This window comes from Chroicocephalus ridibundus, chromosome 1 (genome assembly GCF_963924245.1).
Source record: "Chroicocephalus ridibundus chromosome 1, bChrRid1.1, whole genome shotgun sequence".
NCBI lineage: Eukaryota > Metazoa > Chordata > Aves > Charadriiformes > Laridae > Chroicocephalus > Chroicocephalus ridibundus.
Window position 1 is genome coordinate 19,614,567 of NC_086284.1, and position 14,690 is coordinate 19,629,256.

At 40.7% G+C, this 14,690-nt stretch overlaps 1 protein-coding gene across 8 annotated transcripts in view; it reads left to right on the forward strand.

Annotated features, from left to right (window-relative positions):
- Nucleotides 1–13,661, forward strand: part of GRIA4 (glutamate ionotropic receptor AMPA type subunit 4) — a 228,287-nt gene extending 214,626 nt beyond the window's left edge. Inside the window, exons 14-17 of one of the 8 annotated variants that reach the window (XM_063330098.1) lie at nucleotides 3,351–3,465; nucleotides 5,690–5,824; nucleotides 7,167–7,349; nucleotides 12,543–12,678. In XM_063330098.1, the coding sequence (XP_063186168.1) occupies nucleotides 3,351–3,465; nucleotides 5,690–5,824; nucleotides 7,167–7,301 (385 nt within the window). In that variant the 3' untranslated portion in view covers nucleotides 7,302–7,349; nucleotides 12,543–12,678. Of the gene's footprint in view, nucleotides 1–3,350; nucleotides 3,466–5,689; nucleotides 5,938–7,166; nucleotides 7,350–12,542 lie in introns of those variants that run through there. The other 7 variants (XM_063330115.1, XM_063330089.1, XR_010070426.1 and 4 more) reach the window with 7 other exon arrangements.
- Nucleotides 13,662–14,690: the final 1,029 nt, after the last annotated feature.

Genomic DNA, 14,690 nt, shown 5'->3' on the forward strand with positions numbered 1-14,690 from the left:
AAAAACTACACTGATTTTTACAAACGCTGCCAGTTCACTCTAGTTGAAGTTTTAGCCCAATATTAGGAATTCAGGAATCACTAAACAACTGGAAAAAATCTATAGTAATTTTCCATTGTAATATTGAGTATACAAGGCTGAACTTGATAGGAAATTTAATTCTAAATGCTGGATTTATCCTCTGTATATGACTTAAGTGGATTTCTCTTCCTTATGTACAGCAGACCGTACTGATTTTTAATTTCTGCCCCCCTTAATATCGGGGGGGGGGCACTCACCAACCATTTGTGTAAGCAGTGTGGTAACAAGCTGTCGCCTCCGAGTTTGTGACTGACACTGTCAAAATGATGCTTTTTTGGAGAGGAGATTTTCAAAGAGAGGAAGGACGCCTAGATAAGCCACTTGCTGTGAAAGTCAAGGTGATCTGGGATTCATCTCCCATAGGAGCTGTTGAAAATCTCCTACTAACATGAAAAAATCCCAAACAAATCAAAGCCTAAAATACATGAAAATTCACAACATTTGCAATCACTGTGATTGCAAACAGGTTTATGTTGCTATTCTGAAAAGCATAAGCAAAAACGTTCCTTTTCCACTCTGGATGCCCTCAGTCTGGGCTTCTTGTTGTTCTTGTTCCCATCACAGCTGGCCGATTTGTAGTGGGACAAAAATCCTGTTCTGAAAGCGTAAAATATTTTTAAATTTAGCTCAGAGTCCCTGTCCCTCATCACAGCTAGGACTCTCTGAGGGGCGATGTAAAGGACGGTAGCGGAGAGGAGAAACAAAGGCCTGGCCTCGGACACATCACGCGTGTATTTCAGTGAAAAGTGGGAATTGCCCCAACTGTGCTGGCCATTGCCATTGCGTTCAGTTATATATTGAAGATCGCATGGCAATTTGAAGCATGAAATTGATTGCTTTTCCCAAAGGAAAACCTGAGAGCTTCCTCACAGAGACGATGCAGAAAGCATGACATTAAAGGAGCTACAGCTGCAAAGAAGAAAAAATCCCTGCCTGTATCAGGCTTTATAAACCTAAACCGTTAGTGCTGAAAAAACAAGCAAAAGAGTGGGAGACATCTGTTGTCCCAGCGTGGTGCTGGTCTTGGTAGTTCATCTAGAGTCCTAATTATCCCTTCAATCAGTTTAATCTGCAACAACTACGCGGGCTCCTGGTTTTCCCTGTGAGAACAATACCTGGATGTCCCTTATCTTTGCCATAACCAGCCCCGTTACACTGCTGGGATTTAGGAGCACTGAACTGTGGCTCAGTGTCAATGCATGACATGTTACAGATGATGGCTATCCAAATAATATTAATTATTTCGCACTTGTACTAGACGCAAACAGAGAAACATACTGACAGGCAACTTGCCAGCATCCCAAACTGCTACCTACTCATTTCACAGTTGTGGGACTCTCATATTCCGCTATCAACCTGCATAACCTGCTCCCAGGAAGCCTGGAGACAAAGTGTAAGTTTGAATACTGAAAAAGATCAAGAAATAGGTGTTTTCTGTTCTAGAAGCAGAGTAGCTGATATCAATTAAATGTGTGGGATTTGGAAAGCAGATGAAGCATTCCCTTTTCTTAAAGGGATCACCTGAGAGCACCTGGGAATCCTCTCACCCAACTGTAGCTGTCAAAAATTGTCATTTCTCTGAGGCACTGAGACTTCCTCTGTAGTAAACAGGGACAGGCATCTCAACAGCATGCTTCATCCTTTGTTAAAACCGGTATCTAAGCCCATCTTTTGGAGGTACTGATCTTTTTCTTTTAACTACAGGGAAGCTTAGACAGGCAGCCAAGCTTGGGTCTTAGCTTCTGGGTGGAAAAAACTGAGGTGGGGTGAATCCCCGCTACTTTATGTGTGTATATATATACACAGAAAGAGTAATCAGAATGCATGGAAAGACAAGGTCCCTAAAGCTAAGAGTAGCATGCATGGTTCAGGAGCTGTTACATGTATATTTACTATATATATACAAACATGCACAAATATATTCATACATAAGCATTCTTTGATTTTCGGTTAAACCAGTTGTAGAGTGTAACTACAACCCCCCTTTCTCTTTTATAGTAATTATTTTAGTAGGTTCAGTTACACTTACTAATTAATGCTTGCACTGGTTTATTTATTTATTTATTAAGCCCTGAATTAATGAGTTACCATTTTAGCAATGTATGGATTATGTTGTATTATGAGAGATTAATTTTCCCATAGGAATCTGCTGTCACACACAGGATCAGGGGTTATCTCGTTTCACATCACCAGAAGGCCAGCCATCCCATGCCATTTTTATCTACCTCCTTCTCTGATATATATTGTATTTTCATGCACACCTGCACATAAATAGATATCTATGTGCCTACCACATTAAGAATTGGACAGTCAGCGATTCAAAGTGGAAAGTACATAAAATAAGTCTGTTAATCAGGGTTTTAGAAAATAAACTGGTACAACTGCATGAAGGGAGGCATTACCATAATACTCTGAGATTATTCGCTGAGTTTAAGTAACTTCAGTGTAAACCCATAGTGGTTCATGACTCTGAGGCATCAGACTAGGTTTCATCTCACTATTAAATTCCATTGTGTCACCCACAGCAAATACCACAAGTCAGAGAAGATATTCTCAGTAGTAATTTATCCTCAGCCTGGGACCCCTGAAAGACTCATTTGAATAAGTGACATTTGAGGGAAAACTTTGAATTTGAACATAACGTTGAAACAGGAAATTAAAATGAAAGACCGACTGTCACGTTCTTGTTCTTAGCTGAGGATAAGGGCACCACAGCTCTCCCCCTGAGCTCTCTGCCTGCAGATCTGCTGGCGCCCGCGGCGCTCGGCGCTGGGGGCGGTTACAGGTCTCTGCCAAGTGCTTACAGGCAGCAAACTGCACGAAGCAGCTCCTTTCTCTTGCCAGCGTAATTTTGAGGGCAGTAAATGAAATAGCTGTAGCCAAGTCATATTATTAGTTTGTATGCACACCAACTGAAAACAGATGGAAAGCAAGGAACACAAATGAATCTGTTTCCTAAGTCATATATCCAGTTGTATTATATATGTCGCTGAAGGGTATGTTGTTAATGTGCCTAAGCCAATAGTTTTGGGTTCACAGTAATTGCATACTATTTATTTACAAATTTTCCCCAGCAGTATGTGCCTGTTACCTAAAGCGATGGAGCAGGTCCCGGTCGTATGTCTGTCTCTAAACCTGGGCCAACAGTACATGACATAGCACCCACTGTGGCCTCTGCTCTGTCACTTTGCAATGCGATTCTATGTAGTTTTACTTGAATAACATAAAATAACATATATAATGTTATTTATGTTATTTTCCACGTGAAGAACTCCTGTAAACCTTGCCGTTTTGAAACTCAGTGAGGCAGGCGTCTTAGACAAGCTGAAAAACAAATGGTGGTACGATAAAGGTGAATGTGGACCCAAGGACTCTGGAAGTAAGGTCAGTCGCTGCAGTTCGGGACCTACTATCGTGTTCACAAAGCAGTAAAGGAAGTAATAAACAAAATGACTTAGAAATAAAATAAGCAGCTGTAGACACAGAACGAATCGGCTTTGCCCCATCTTGATGGGGGTTACTCTTTAATTTAAAGAAGCACTATTGGTCTTTAAAGTCTTCAGTGATATAAATCACCAAACATCGTCCTGCACATTCAGGGCATCTGTTGAAGAGTTACAAGGCAGTTTTTTGATTTTGGGGGAGGCAGGTTGGGTTTGTTTTTTTCTTGCTGCCTAGGGGGGATGGACTTTCCCCGTTGACCGCTTGGGAAATGTCCCTTCACGCCTTCTTTCAGAGCTGGCCTCCCTCAGCAGTTTTGGGGAAAGGAGAAACGCTAGCAGGAAGGATTGCCTTTCATCGCTGCCCAGGGTGGCTGTGCCTGGCTCCCTTTGGGAGGGTCCCCAGCTCCTTGAGGAGCCAAGGAAGACTTAACTTGAGCTTTGAAGTGAAAGCCTTCGCTAATTAATAGCTTTCTACAGCTTCCAGTGTTTACCCTAGTCCTTTCCCAAACAGTAATCCTGACAGCTCCAGGGAGCGGAGCCTTCTCAGTTTCTCTCTATTTGGGGACAAACGCAGAAGCGGGTATTTTCTGATGGCTGGGAAGCACCACAGTCAGTGCCAGCCCTGTATTCGGGGAGTCTGAAATTTCTTCACATTGCCTGTCCCCGTGCCAGCATGTGCCGTCCAGAGCTAAAAGGAAAGCGTGATGGGCAGCCACCGCTTGCTGCATACCTGCTGGATAGGGGGTAAAATTAACCTGGGAAACAAACTGCCAACACATTTTGCTTTTTCTGGTGAGTCCTTTGGAGAAACGAGTGAAAAGCAGTTAAGAGGATGGCAGAGCACCTGTAAATGACAGCTGAGAAAGCCTCCACCCACCACAGGTCTTCCTCAGTCCTGCCTCCTCCTTGTTTGCAAGCACCATGTTAGCAATTGCCACCAGAAGAACAGAGTCAGCTCCGAGATACTCAGAGTCCTCTTAGCCAGCTAAAAAGAGACAGACAAAGCAGAACCCAGCTATAAGCCCCAAGCACCTCTATACGTCTGTAGGAATTGTTACTGTGCTAATCTACAGATTGCACAATAAATAGTGCCTCTTTAAATTAAACATCCAAATGTTTTGCATACTTCGTAAGTTAAATTTTCATAGAGATTACAATCAGAAGTTAAGTACTCTCCTTTCTTTAGGTAAAGATTATATAGTCTGCGTAAGAATAAAGCTTTATAAGTATCTTAAGGCGCACGATGTAGTATATGGAAGTCAATCCTGAGAGAGTTCCTTGAGAACTGTGCTAAAAATGCAGATGGATTTCAAACCAAAAATTATGATTCATAACTAAGCAGTGAAGTACAGAGAAATGTAGAATAGTTATTTACTACAGTACGTCCAAGAAGGTGATAGTTTATAAAATTATGCATATTTAATAATTTGCTAAAGAAAGTTCTCGTTGTCTAAATTATAAATAATGTGTAAGATTTCAGAAATTGCTATATAGAATTGTACTATTACTGAGCCTTAGTAGTCCATGGGCATGTTCCAGAACTGTATCTATAATAAAATAAAAACAAAATACAATAATCGGTAAGAGGCAAATATATCATGATGTGTATGGTACAGTGTGCACTTTCAAAGGAAGTGTTTGCTCAGAGAAATAACTTAAGCCTCACATGTTATTTTCACCTGTTATTTAAGTATCAGAAACTCAGTCTGGATCTTTTAAATTAACAGCAATGCCTACCATGAATACAATTACTGTTTTCGTAAAGATCAAGCAGAGTCTTGCCTGATGTAAATGGATTTCTGGATTTCAAAGCTTTTAAAGAGCTTTACGTAAATGCAGTTTTGTATCAGTGCTAAAGAGAGCGAGACATGTCATCGTTTAATTCTCCACTTCGTGGAAGTAATGCTTTGTGATAAGCAAGCAATGACATCCTGATATGTTGGCAACATACTTATAATATTTCTTATGCCGACCAGGAAAATTAGGTGCTTAAAATATATTTTATAGATCCAGATAGGTCAAATTTTGTGAGAAGTATGTAAACAACTGTTGTTTAATTTCAGCTAAACGTTGTTATTTATTTCTATTTCCAATGTTTTAATGTGTAGCTTGTGCTCCCGGGGGTCTGGTTTCCGGGGTTAACTGTGTCGCTTCTGTTTCCCCAGGACAAGACGAGTGCCTTGAGTCTCAGCAACGTTGCTGGAGTCTTCTACATTCTGGTTGGAGGCTTGGGCTTGGCAATGCTGGTGGCTTTGATAGAGTTCTGTTACAAGTCCAGGGCAGAGGCGAAACGAATGAAGGTGGCAAAGAGTGCACAGACTTTTAACCCAACTTCCTCGCAGAATACCCAGAATTTAGCAACTTATAGAGAAGGTTACAACGTATATGGAACCGAAAGTATTAAAATTTAGGGGTAGGACTTAGGGCCTACTACAGTGAGTGGGTGATGCATCTTGTAACGCAGTGTTGTGACATGTCTGTCTAGTGGTGCTTGCTTCTGAACAGAGCTTTATATTTTGGAAAACTTCAGTGCAAAGTGGTTCAGTTTTTTTGGCTGCAGATGTACAGTATACTATTATATGTTGCTAATAGACATCTGCATTGCAAGGAATTTTTAATGCAAAAAATATATTTTTAACAACTCAATGTTGTCGAATCAATTGGGAGATGACGACTATTTGAAATCATAAAATATATATTCAGAGGGCCAGTGTTTAATTACTTGATTGGCCAGTCTATTTTCCTGAAGGTTTGCGCTCTGCTAGTGACAAATTGCTGTAAGCCTTTATTATTCAATGTTGGCCCTAACTGGGACCTCATTATAATCAAGATTTAGGATAGGCAACGTCACTGAACCATAGTTAACTTAACGGAAGACAAGCCACTGTTACAAGAAGTCTAAATGTTGTTTTACCTTCTCTTCGTCCTCCCCACACCACTCCTTCCCCCTCCCTTTGGTACATGTTTTATGCTCATTGTGTGGCATTTTTTTTTCACAATATCCTACTTCAGGTCAACCTTTGCCCACTATAATAACCACAAAAAGTCACTAACCAGTGAATAGGCCTTGATTATCATCCTCGGCTTTCAGTAACGTACCCCCTTACCTAGCTCGGGACTAGTGTATTTTAGATGTTGACGCGGTGATGTCGAGACTGAACCGCTGATGCTGCCGAGCTGCGTCCTGCACAGTTCCCCTGGGTAGGCGTGCAGGGATGGTTTACTAATGTACTTGTTCTTGTCCGTGCAGTGAGTATCTTGCCAACTAATCATTAGTCAAATCAACTCTCTGACCTTTGGAAATGGCACGTAGCAGCAAATTGAGCTTCTAAATATAGCTTTTACATAGCTCCCAAGCTGTACGGGCTGCTTTAAAAGCAAAGGTACAGCTAGGACCCTGCCCTTTCGTGCTACCTAGAGCTCCCTTGCCCTTGCAAATAGCAAGCCACGTGTTTCCTGTGTTAAGAAAAAGCTTGAGCTACATTTTCCTGAAATCACTGAGCCATCCCTACAGTGGAAGTAGGAAACAAAAATTTAAGGAGAGGAGATGAAGAGTATAATTTTTATGTTGCCGCCTAAAAAAAAAATGTGGAGGAAACAACTGGAGATACAATTCTTATTTTTTATTTATTATTTATATAGCGCTGGAGTACACGGCGCTGTACAATAGGTGAAGTGTGCCAAACACATAACAGGTCCCTGTCCCGAGGAGCTTACAGTCTAAAGGCACAGCCGGTACAATACCGAACCATACAGTACAGAGCAAACACAGAGTGAGCAGAGAATGGTGTTTGAGCATGCTAGCTGGAGCGCTGCAAGGAATAGGTGGGTTCTCGGGGGGCAAGGGAGGGGGCTTGGCATACGCTGGCTGGGAAACTATCCCAAAGATACTGTCACTGTGTAGTTTTCTTTTGTTCAGTGTTGTACAAAAAGTCACGACCCTGGGTCATGATTAATTGTAACAGAGCTGCCCAATTTCCCAATGTGAAAAAAAAAAAAAAAAGTCTTAGCCATCCACTTTGTTCACTAGTGAAAATGTGAGGTATAGTAGATGTCGGGGGACTCCAAGCATATAGGCCAGTATTCATTACTGTGAACTGGGAATCAGGACTTCCAGATGCTAATATTCCTCTCCCAAGTTCACTCCCTCCTGTCAGTAAAAAAGGTCTTAAAAAGAAATAATCCTGTGCAAGTAATTGTGCAAAATGCAAATGAAGACATCTCTTTACTTTCCTTTAAATTCATTAGTGATGTGCCCACAAATGAGAGTGTCCCCAGGCTGGTATAAAACTAAGAGTCCCAGAAAACATGTTCCTTATCAAGTTTACAGGGTGCAATGCATCTAAAATATAGTCTTAAAGAAAGCAAACAAAAAGCCAGAGCTTTCATTCAAATACTGACCTGAGCCGAACGGGCTAAGCATGGCATGACTTGACAGTCCCTTGGGTTCCCACCCAGCTCTGTGATTCCAGTGCAACAAACACTATGATTATACCTGTAGAATTTAGTTTTGCCTTACTGTTTTCTTGAAATAAAAATTAGGGCTAACTAAGTTTTATTTTTTAAGGAAAGATCATAAGTACCTTTCTCTAAAGTCCGGGGTTTTGTTGGACTTGTTGCAATATAGAGATGAATTCTTATAGGAAAAAAATATATTAAAAAATGCCCATGTTGCATTTTATTTTATTGAAATTCTTGTTTGGGTCAGTCAAAACTTCCAATAATCTCTTAAAAACATTTTAGGGTTCAGGCATTTAAAAATTCACAAAAAAAAAAAAATAGAAATAACTAGGATTTTGAGCAAATCTTTATAGACTTCTGAAATTCTTTATTCTACTTATTTGCCGTAATATTTACCTGAGAAATTTCAGCACGTGAACTTCCTATAAAAACGCTTATATGCTTATATGTGGAAGACTGCCAAGGTCCATCCATCCTCTCCTGGCAACACCTGGCCATCCCTGGCCATGCAGGCAGCGCGGGGTTACCTGTGTGCCGTGCTCTGCTCAGGGTGACTGTGCCATCTGTTCATAGTCGTGCTGGTCACAAACCCCCGTTAGCTGGCAGCAGCACAGAGCCCACAACCCTGGTTACGCATATTTCTGCAGAAATATGTCTGTCATGCATTTCAAAACCTTTGATACGTTTATCCATCCAAGGAGTAAAGGGATCGTATTGGGACTAAAACTTGCTAATATGGAAAGATGCTTGGTGATTCTAACCTGCACGAGTAACCAATACGCTGACTTTTTAATCTAACATCAAATAGTTTTAATAGTAGATTTTCTTAAACTAATATGAAATAGCTTAAATAACCCGCTTGACAATTAATATTCATTACCATGTTTTTCTTGTAGTTTAATCCAGTCAAAAGTGAGTTGCCTCAAGGAAATTCACCTGCCTGGGAGGCAGCAGAAAATGAAAATGTGAAACTAGTCTGTATGTGTGGACTAGTCTGTATTATAAAGGACTAGTCTGTATGATAAAGGACCAGGCTGTATGTGTGGATAAAGGCATTCAGATGGGACGAGAGGCTATTGAATCTGCTGAAGGCAGGGAAGGAAGTTCGCTTTAAGGAGGAAACAATCCCTTCCCCTTCCCCTGGGCAGCAGTTTAACGTTTTTGTGTATCAGTCGTGAGCCCTTAGTAGACCCGTTGAGCTGATGCCCTGAGAACAGTGCAGAGGCTCACAGCCTCCTCTCCTGCTACTGTAGGGAGCTCAGCCCCACTGAGTTCCTCACCCCCAACCCCGAGGCTTTCAAAGAGATTGTCCCAGTATCCAGCCAGCCACCACCACCTCTCCGTGGCCTTCTCAGTGGGCCATAAAGCTCATGAACCAGCTTCCAGTTCAGCTGCCTTCTCTTGCTCTCCCATCCTATGCTGTTGTTTATAATTAATGAAATTAATTACAAAACTACAAAAAAGGAATGAAAAAATTATGACATTAATTACAAAAAAAAAGGTGAAGTGCTACAGGATGGCTCAGTAAATGTGTAATGCGCTTATTTTGACTTGTACACTTCCAATTCCATATTCAAGGTAGAAAAATTCATTAAAAGTTCATCTTAAATATTTGCGCCAAAGACACCTCCACGTGACCCAGGTACTGGAGGAGCCTGAACAACAAAAGAACCCCCACAGGGTAGGATATTTGTGTTATATAGACTGAAGATATCAGTTTCCTAAATTCCCATTTCCCAGTAGGAACAGCGCAGTCAAGTGTTTTCACGTGATGAATTCCACAACTACTTTAATCAAAACTAATGACAAATGCATTATCACTATTAACTGCATACACTTACTGCACAGACACCTTCACAATTTGAGTAATAGTCACAGTAAATACTAAGACTTTTCCCTCTCAACCCAGCCTCTCCTGAAAATGTTTCTGCCACCAGGCCAAAAATCTGAAATTGTAACAGCACAGTTAAGCCAAATATTACCCTTGTTTATTACCCATAGCGTAGTTTAAAATATAGCACCTGGTTACTTGGTTTTATGGCACCTTCCCGAGTACAAGTTTGACCTGCTCCTCCTGGCTTTGTTAACTGTCTGGGTCATTTCTGTGGTGTGTTGCTGAACTGTTGTTAACCTCTCCTGTGAGAAGAGAGGAGTTGTTTATTGCAGCTTTTTCTGTTATTCTGTGGAAGGCTGCTGAGAAACTGTTTGTTATTTGATTATTTTTTTTTTTTGGTGGATCCCTTTTTACTGTCTTTCTGTCCTGAGTGTGTTGGCAATGGCCAGAAAGCTGTATAGACTGAGCTACAAAACCACAGTTGCACATAACTCGTATATCCCATATAAATCTGGGTTCGCTCTCAGATTTCCCAGTGGCAAACCCTGAATGGCCATGAACAGACAGCTGATCAAAGTGAAGGAGAGATGCTGGTACATAATGAGGACTTTCTGGGAAATTTAGCACACCTGGAGTAAGATGTACCTTTTCCATCCAAGTTTGCATTACAATCTGGTTTGGACTCTCGTCCCTCCCCAAAACTAAAGCACCTTTGTTTTTTCTTGCCATTGACCAAAACATGTTCTGTGCGTTTCTGCAGGCAGTTACCAGTCCTCGGCGTCCGTTTGCGATGGGGCTCTGGACATGCACTGTGTGGGGCTACACCACATCGCGTTGTGTCTGTGCTTTGCAGATGCATAGATTTTTATTTGCTGCTGGGGAGTAGCTGAGGATTTTGATACTGCGTGGGCCCAGGTCCCCACTCCCTCATTACCTCTCCCTCCCTTTTAATATCTAGCTGTTGAATTCGGTCAAGATATGTTTGGTGACAGTCCCTGTCACAAAGTACTGTGGCAGCGGGGAAACTTTTCAAAGGGTGACTTTGGACGTTGCAATTGATGATTATCAAAGCCAAGGTCTTTCAGCATAAGGGGAATGCCATAACGCCTTCTGTAAGCTGAGGCCTTTTCCTGAATTCGGCTGCTCGTGAGGGCTGAGGTTTTCAGGGTAATCAATTCGGAAAGTTGCTCTTACATCCAGGCTCCAGCTGTGTCACAACAGCAGCTGTACTTACGAGAACTCTTTTTTGAAGGAGCCACTGATAGCAATGCAATATTAGACTGGTGCATTTTCATAGAAGTGCACCCAGAAGCAGTGAAAACATTTGGGGCTTTTAAGGAACCTCCCTTATGCCTATACACACACACTCATGTATAAAATTGCCTTCAGCGTATCAAACCCTAGCTCAGGATTTCACTGCTACCTCAGAAGGAGAAACCGGGCTCAGAGGGACAAAGTTCTAAATGCAGAGATCAGTAATAAGGCAAATAAAATGGTTTTGATGTTTGTCATCCCTTTGCTCCTATGTGAATGCATCCTCCTGTCTCTCTTTCCAGTTGGTATTTCAGATTGCATCCCTGCACACCAGTTATATGAGTTAGTTGCATAGGCTGTAGCTTCTGCTGGTATAAATCACCCACTAATTGATACCTTAACGTGGTACCTTTGAAATCTGTTTCAACATAGCGTAGTTTGGGCGCCTGTTGTTCCACATGTCCTTGCTGCATTGGTTGACCTTAGACACTTCCCTAATTCTAGTCATCTGGAAATCATTTAGTCAACTAGTCGTCTTGGCTTTTTCTATCTACACATGAGAGAGCTCTTTTAGCTGTTACTGATTTTTGGATGACTAAAGTTAGATGGCATAAGTAGAAATTTATTTTATTTTAACATATCCAAATTTTTGCTTGAGTCAGTTAGTCCCTAAACAAGATATTTTGTTCTGATTTACCTGAAAGTAAAGATCTTGAGGTAAGAAAAATTTAAACCTTCCTGTGGAAGATTTAGACTTAATGTAGTAAACTATAGAAAACTGTATTTTCTTTCAATAAACTACATTTCCTTTGAAAGTTCCCGCCTTCTCTAATGGTAGGAAAAAGTATATATATATGGAAAGAGATTTGAGGACAGCTCTCAGATTTACTGATATTAAATATGGGCATTGTGAAAAGAAATAATAATTTGTTTAGATTTGATCCATAGAATTGTCACAAAGATAGCTGGTACAGCTATTGCGATTTATAAACAATTTTTAGTACTTAAATTTTATCTTGACGTTCCTAGTTGAAGGCCTAAGCCTATAAACACCTGTGCATGACTTTATTCACAGATGCTAATGCATTCAGGATCATAAAAGGTCTTGATTCTCATTTCACTGTATATAAATGTAGTTTGAAGCAGTTTAGGTGAAGGTATTGCCTTTTCTGTTAATTTCTTGAACAAATTTGGGTTTTATATTTATATCAATAATGATTTACTGTAATGAAATTTACCCTCAGAATTGCTAGTCTTTTTCCCCTAGTAGACTTAAATGCTATGTATTATATTTATGATTATTGCTATTATTATATTTAATAATTAATTCTATTTAATAATTAATTATATTTAACAAGAAAAAATGCAGATGTCTAAAATTTAATATTTTGGTGTTTGCTGTGTCCCGGTTTGTTGAAGGACAGAAACGTTGTAACACTGTCTTCTCTTCTCCTTTTTTTCCAACCTAGCTTACCTTTTCTGAAGCCATAAGAAACAAAGCCAGATTATCCATCACAGGGAGTGTGGGAGAAAACGGACGCGTATTGACTCCCGACTGCCCGAAGGCCGTGCATACTGGAACTGCAATTAGGCAAAGTTCAGGATTGGCTGTAATTGCATCGGACCTACCATAAAAACCAAAAAAATAATTGAGTGCCTTAATCAAACTGTGTTGGTGACTGATGGGAACACAGCACAGACTGTAACGACATAGGAGTGTCATTGATGAACTAATAATTTGGCTGAGAAAGGGAAGTACGTCCAAATGCGCCAGACATCATCAGCAACAATGTGTGCATGAGCTCAGCTCGGAAACCCAAACTCAGATTTTATATCAGGAAAATTCATAATTTAGTTTTGTTGGGGGGAGGGGGCTGGGAAGGGTGTATTAACAGCAACAAATTTCACTTGAGTGGACTTAAAACTAATAAGACTTGCCAATTTAGCGCATTAAACTGTGAAGAACATGCTCAGAAAGGACAACATTTTGGTCTTTGTCTTGACAAAGAGAGAAAAATAGCTATAGAAGTCAATGAACATGCTAACCTGTGTCTCCAGAACATCAATATATACAATGGAAGAATACTCAGCTGTTCAGCTGTAGAAATGAATCACTAAACTGTGATAAGAAAATAATAAATATGTAAATCCTGTGAAAAAATAAAGAAATTATTTACATTTTCTTTGAAAAAAAGAGGAATATTGAAACATGCTTGCTTTTTAACTGATGTAAATTCGGTAGAGGACAACACAATTGTTTTTTCTAACCATCTTAGGGAACAATTCATTGCAATAATTGATATAAAATGCCATCACTGTAATAAAATTCAGAGACTTTTTTTTTATAAAAGTCGTTGGTCATCCTCTTGTTTGCTGTTACCTTCATTCTGTTCCATCATTCCGTGTTCCACAGATTTGCATCTGTCTAATACAAGAAACAAAATGATAAAATGTTTAGAGTACGTCATCAGTCTGCAGTGTAGAATCAAAAGAGACTACGGGTCACTCATGTTACAGATATTATTTATAATCTTGTTCTGTGTAAGAAACTGTGGTTTTTGTACCCACCAAAAAGAATAAAACAACAAACGTTCTTATAATATCGACAGAGCTTGAGTTGTTTTCTGGTCATTAGGGATGTCACCTGCAAAATACAATAAGGTGGTTTGTTTCTTACCGCAGCATGCAGGACCTTATCAGAGAGAGTCTGAGTCCCTGCACGTTCGTGAAGTGCTTTTAAGCCCTTAGAGAGGAGGGACTCGAAGCTGTCGTGATTATTCACTGGGTATTTTAGTACTAGTCAGTGAAACCCTTTCTGAGAGGTTAGGGAACCATTTATTGATAGGGTTTGTTCTCCGAATAGTTCAAGGGATGAGATATGAGGGAGCAGGAAAGTAAGAATGAGCATCTTTCAGACTGACTGATGCGGTAGATACAGTGTGTTGGTACCCACCAACCTAGGTTTTCATCAGCCAGGCTTTCAGTAAGCAAAGCTGTAGCAAGTCTTTTCTTCTGTGATGGTCACTCTCCTTGTCTACACTAGACACTGCAGTGGTCTCCAAATCCAAAGCATCGCCAGCAGTGTAAGAGCACCATGCCAGAGCCCAGATGGCAAATCAGATCAAACCTGGATCAGTCATAGCTTCTGATGCCCTTGTGATTTTGCTAGGCCCATGAGGGGTCACGTTCAGATGGCTTAAATTTCACAAAAGCCTCCATGGCTCGTGCTTGTCTCAGCCCCCAGAGCTGGAGGCCCTCACGAAGAGGAGTGTGGGCACAGGGTGGAGCCTGACGCTGCCGAACAATGACCAACCCTCAACATCTGCAGCAAAGGACAAACGAAAAGCACTAATGAGGCGATAGTCATCCTATGTGTGATATAGACATCTACAAAGTAAAGCAGCATAGCAGGTGCTAGCTTCGGTTGAAGTGTTGACAATATAGATATGTATTTCTTACCTCAAATACGCTAGACACCCGTTACGGTTACTGGAGGGAAATAATCACTGAGACTGAATGACTTCATCTTAAAGTAGACGTTAAAACATCAAACGGCTGAATCGCAGCAGCAAGAGCCTGCATCTTTGCACTGACTATAATCTAGGCTGAGGGCAACC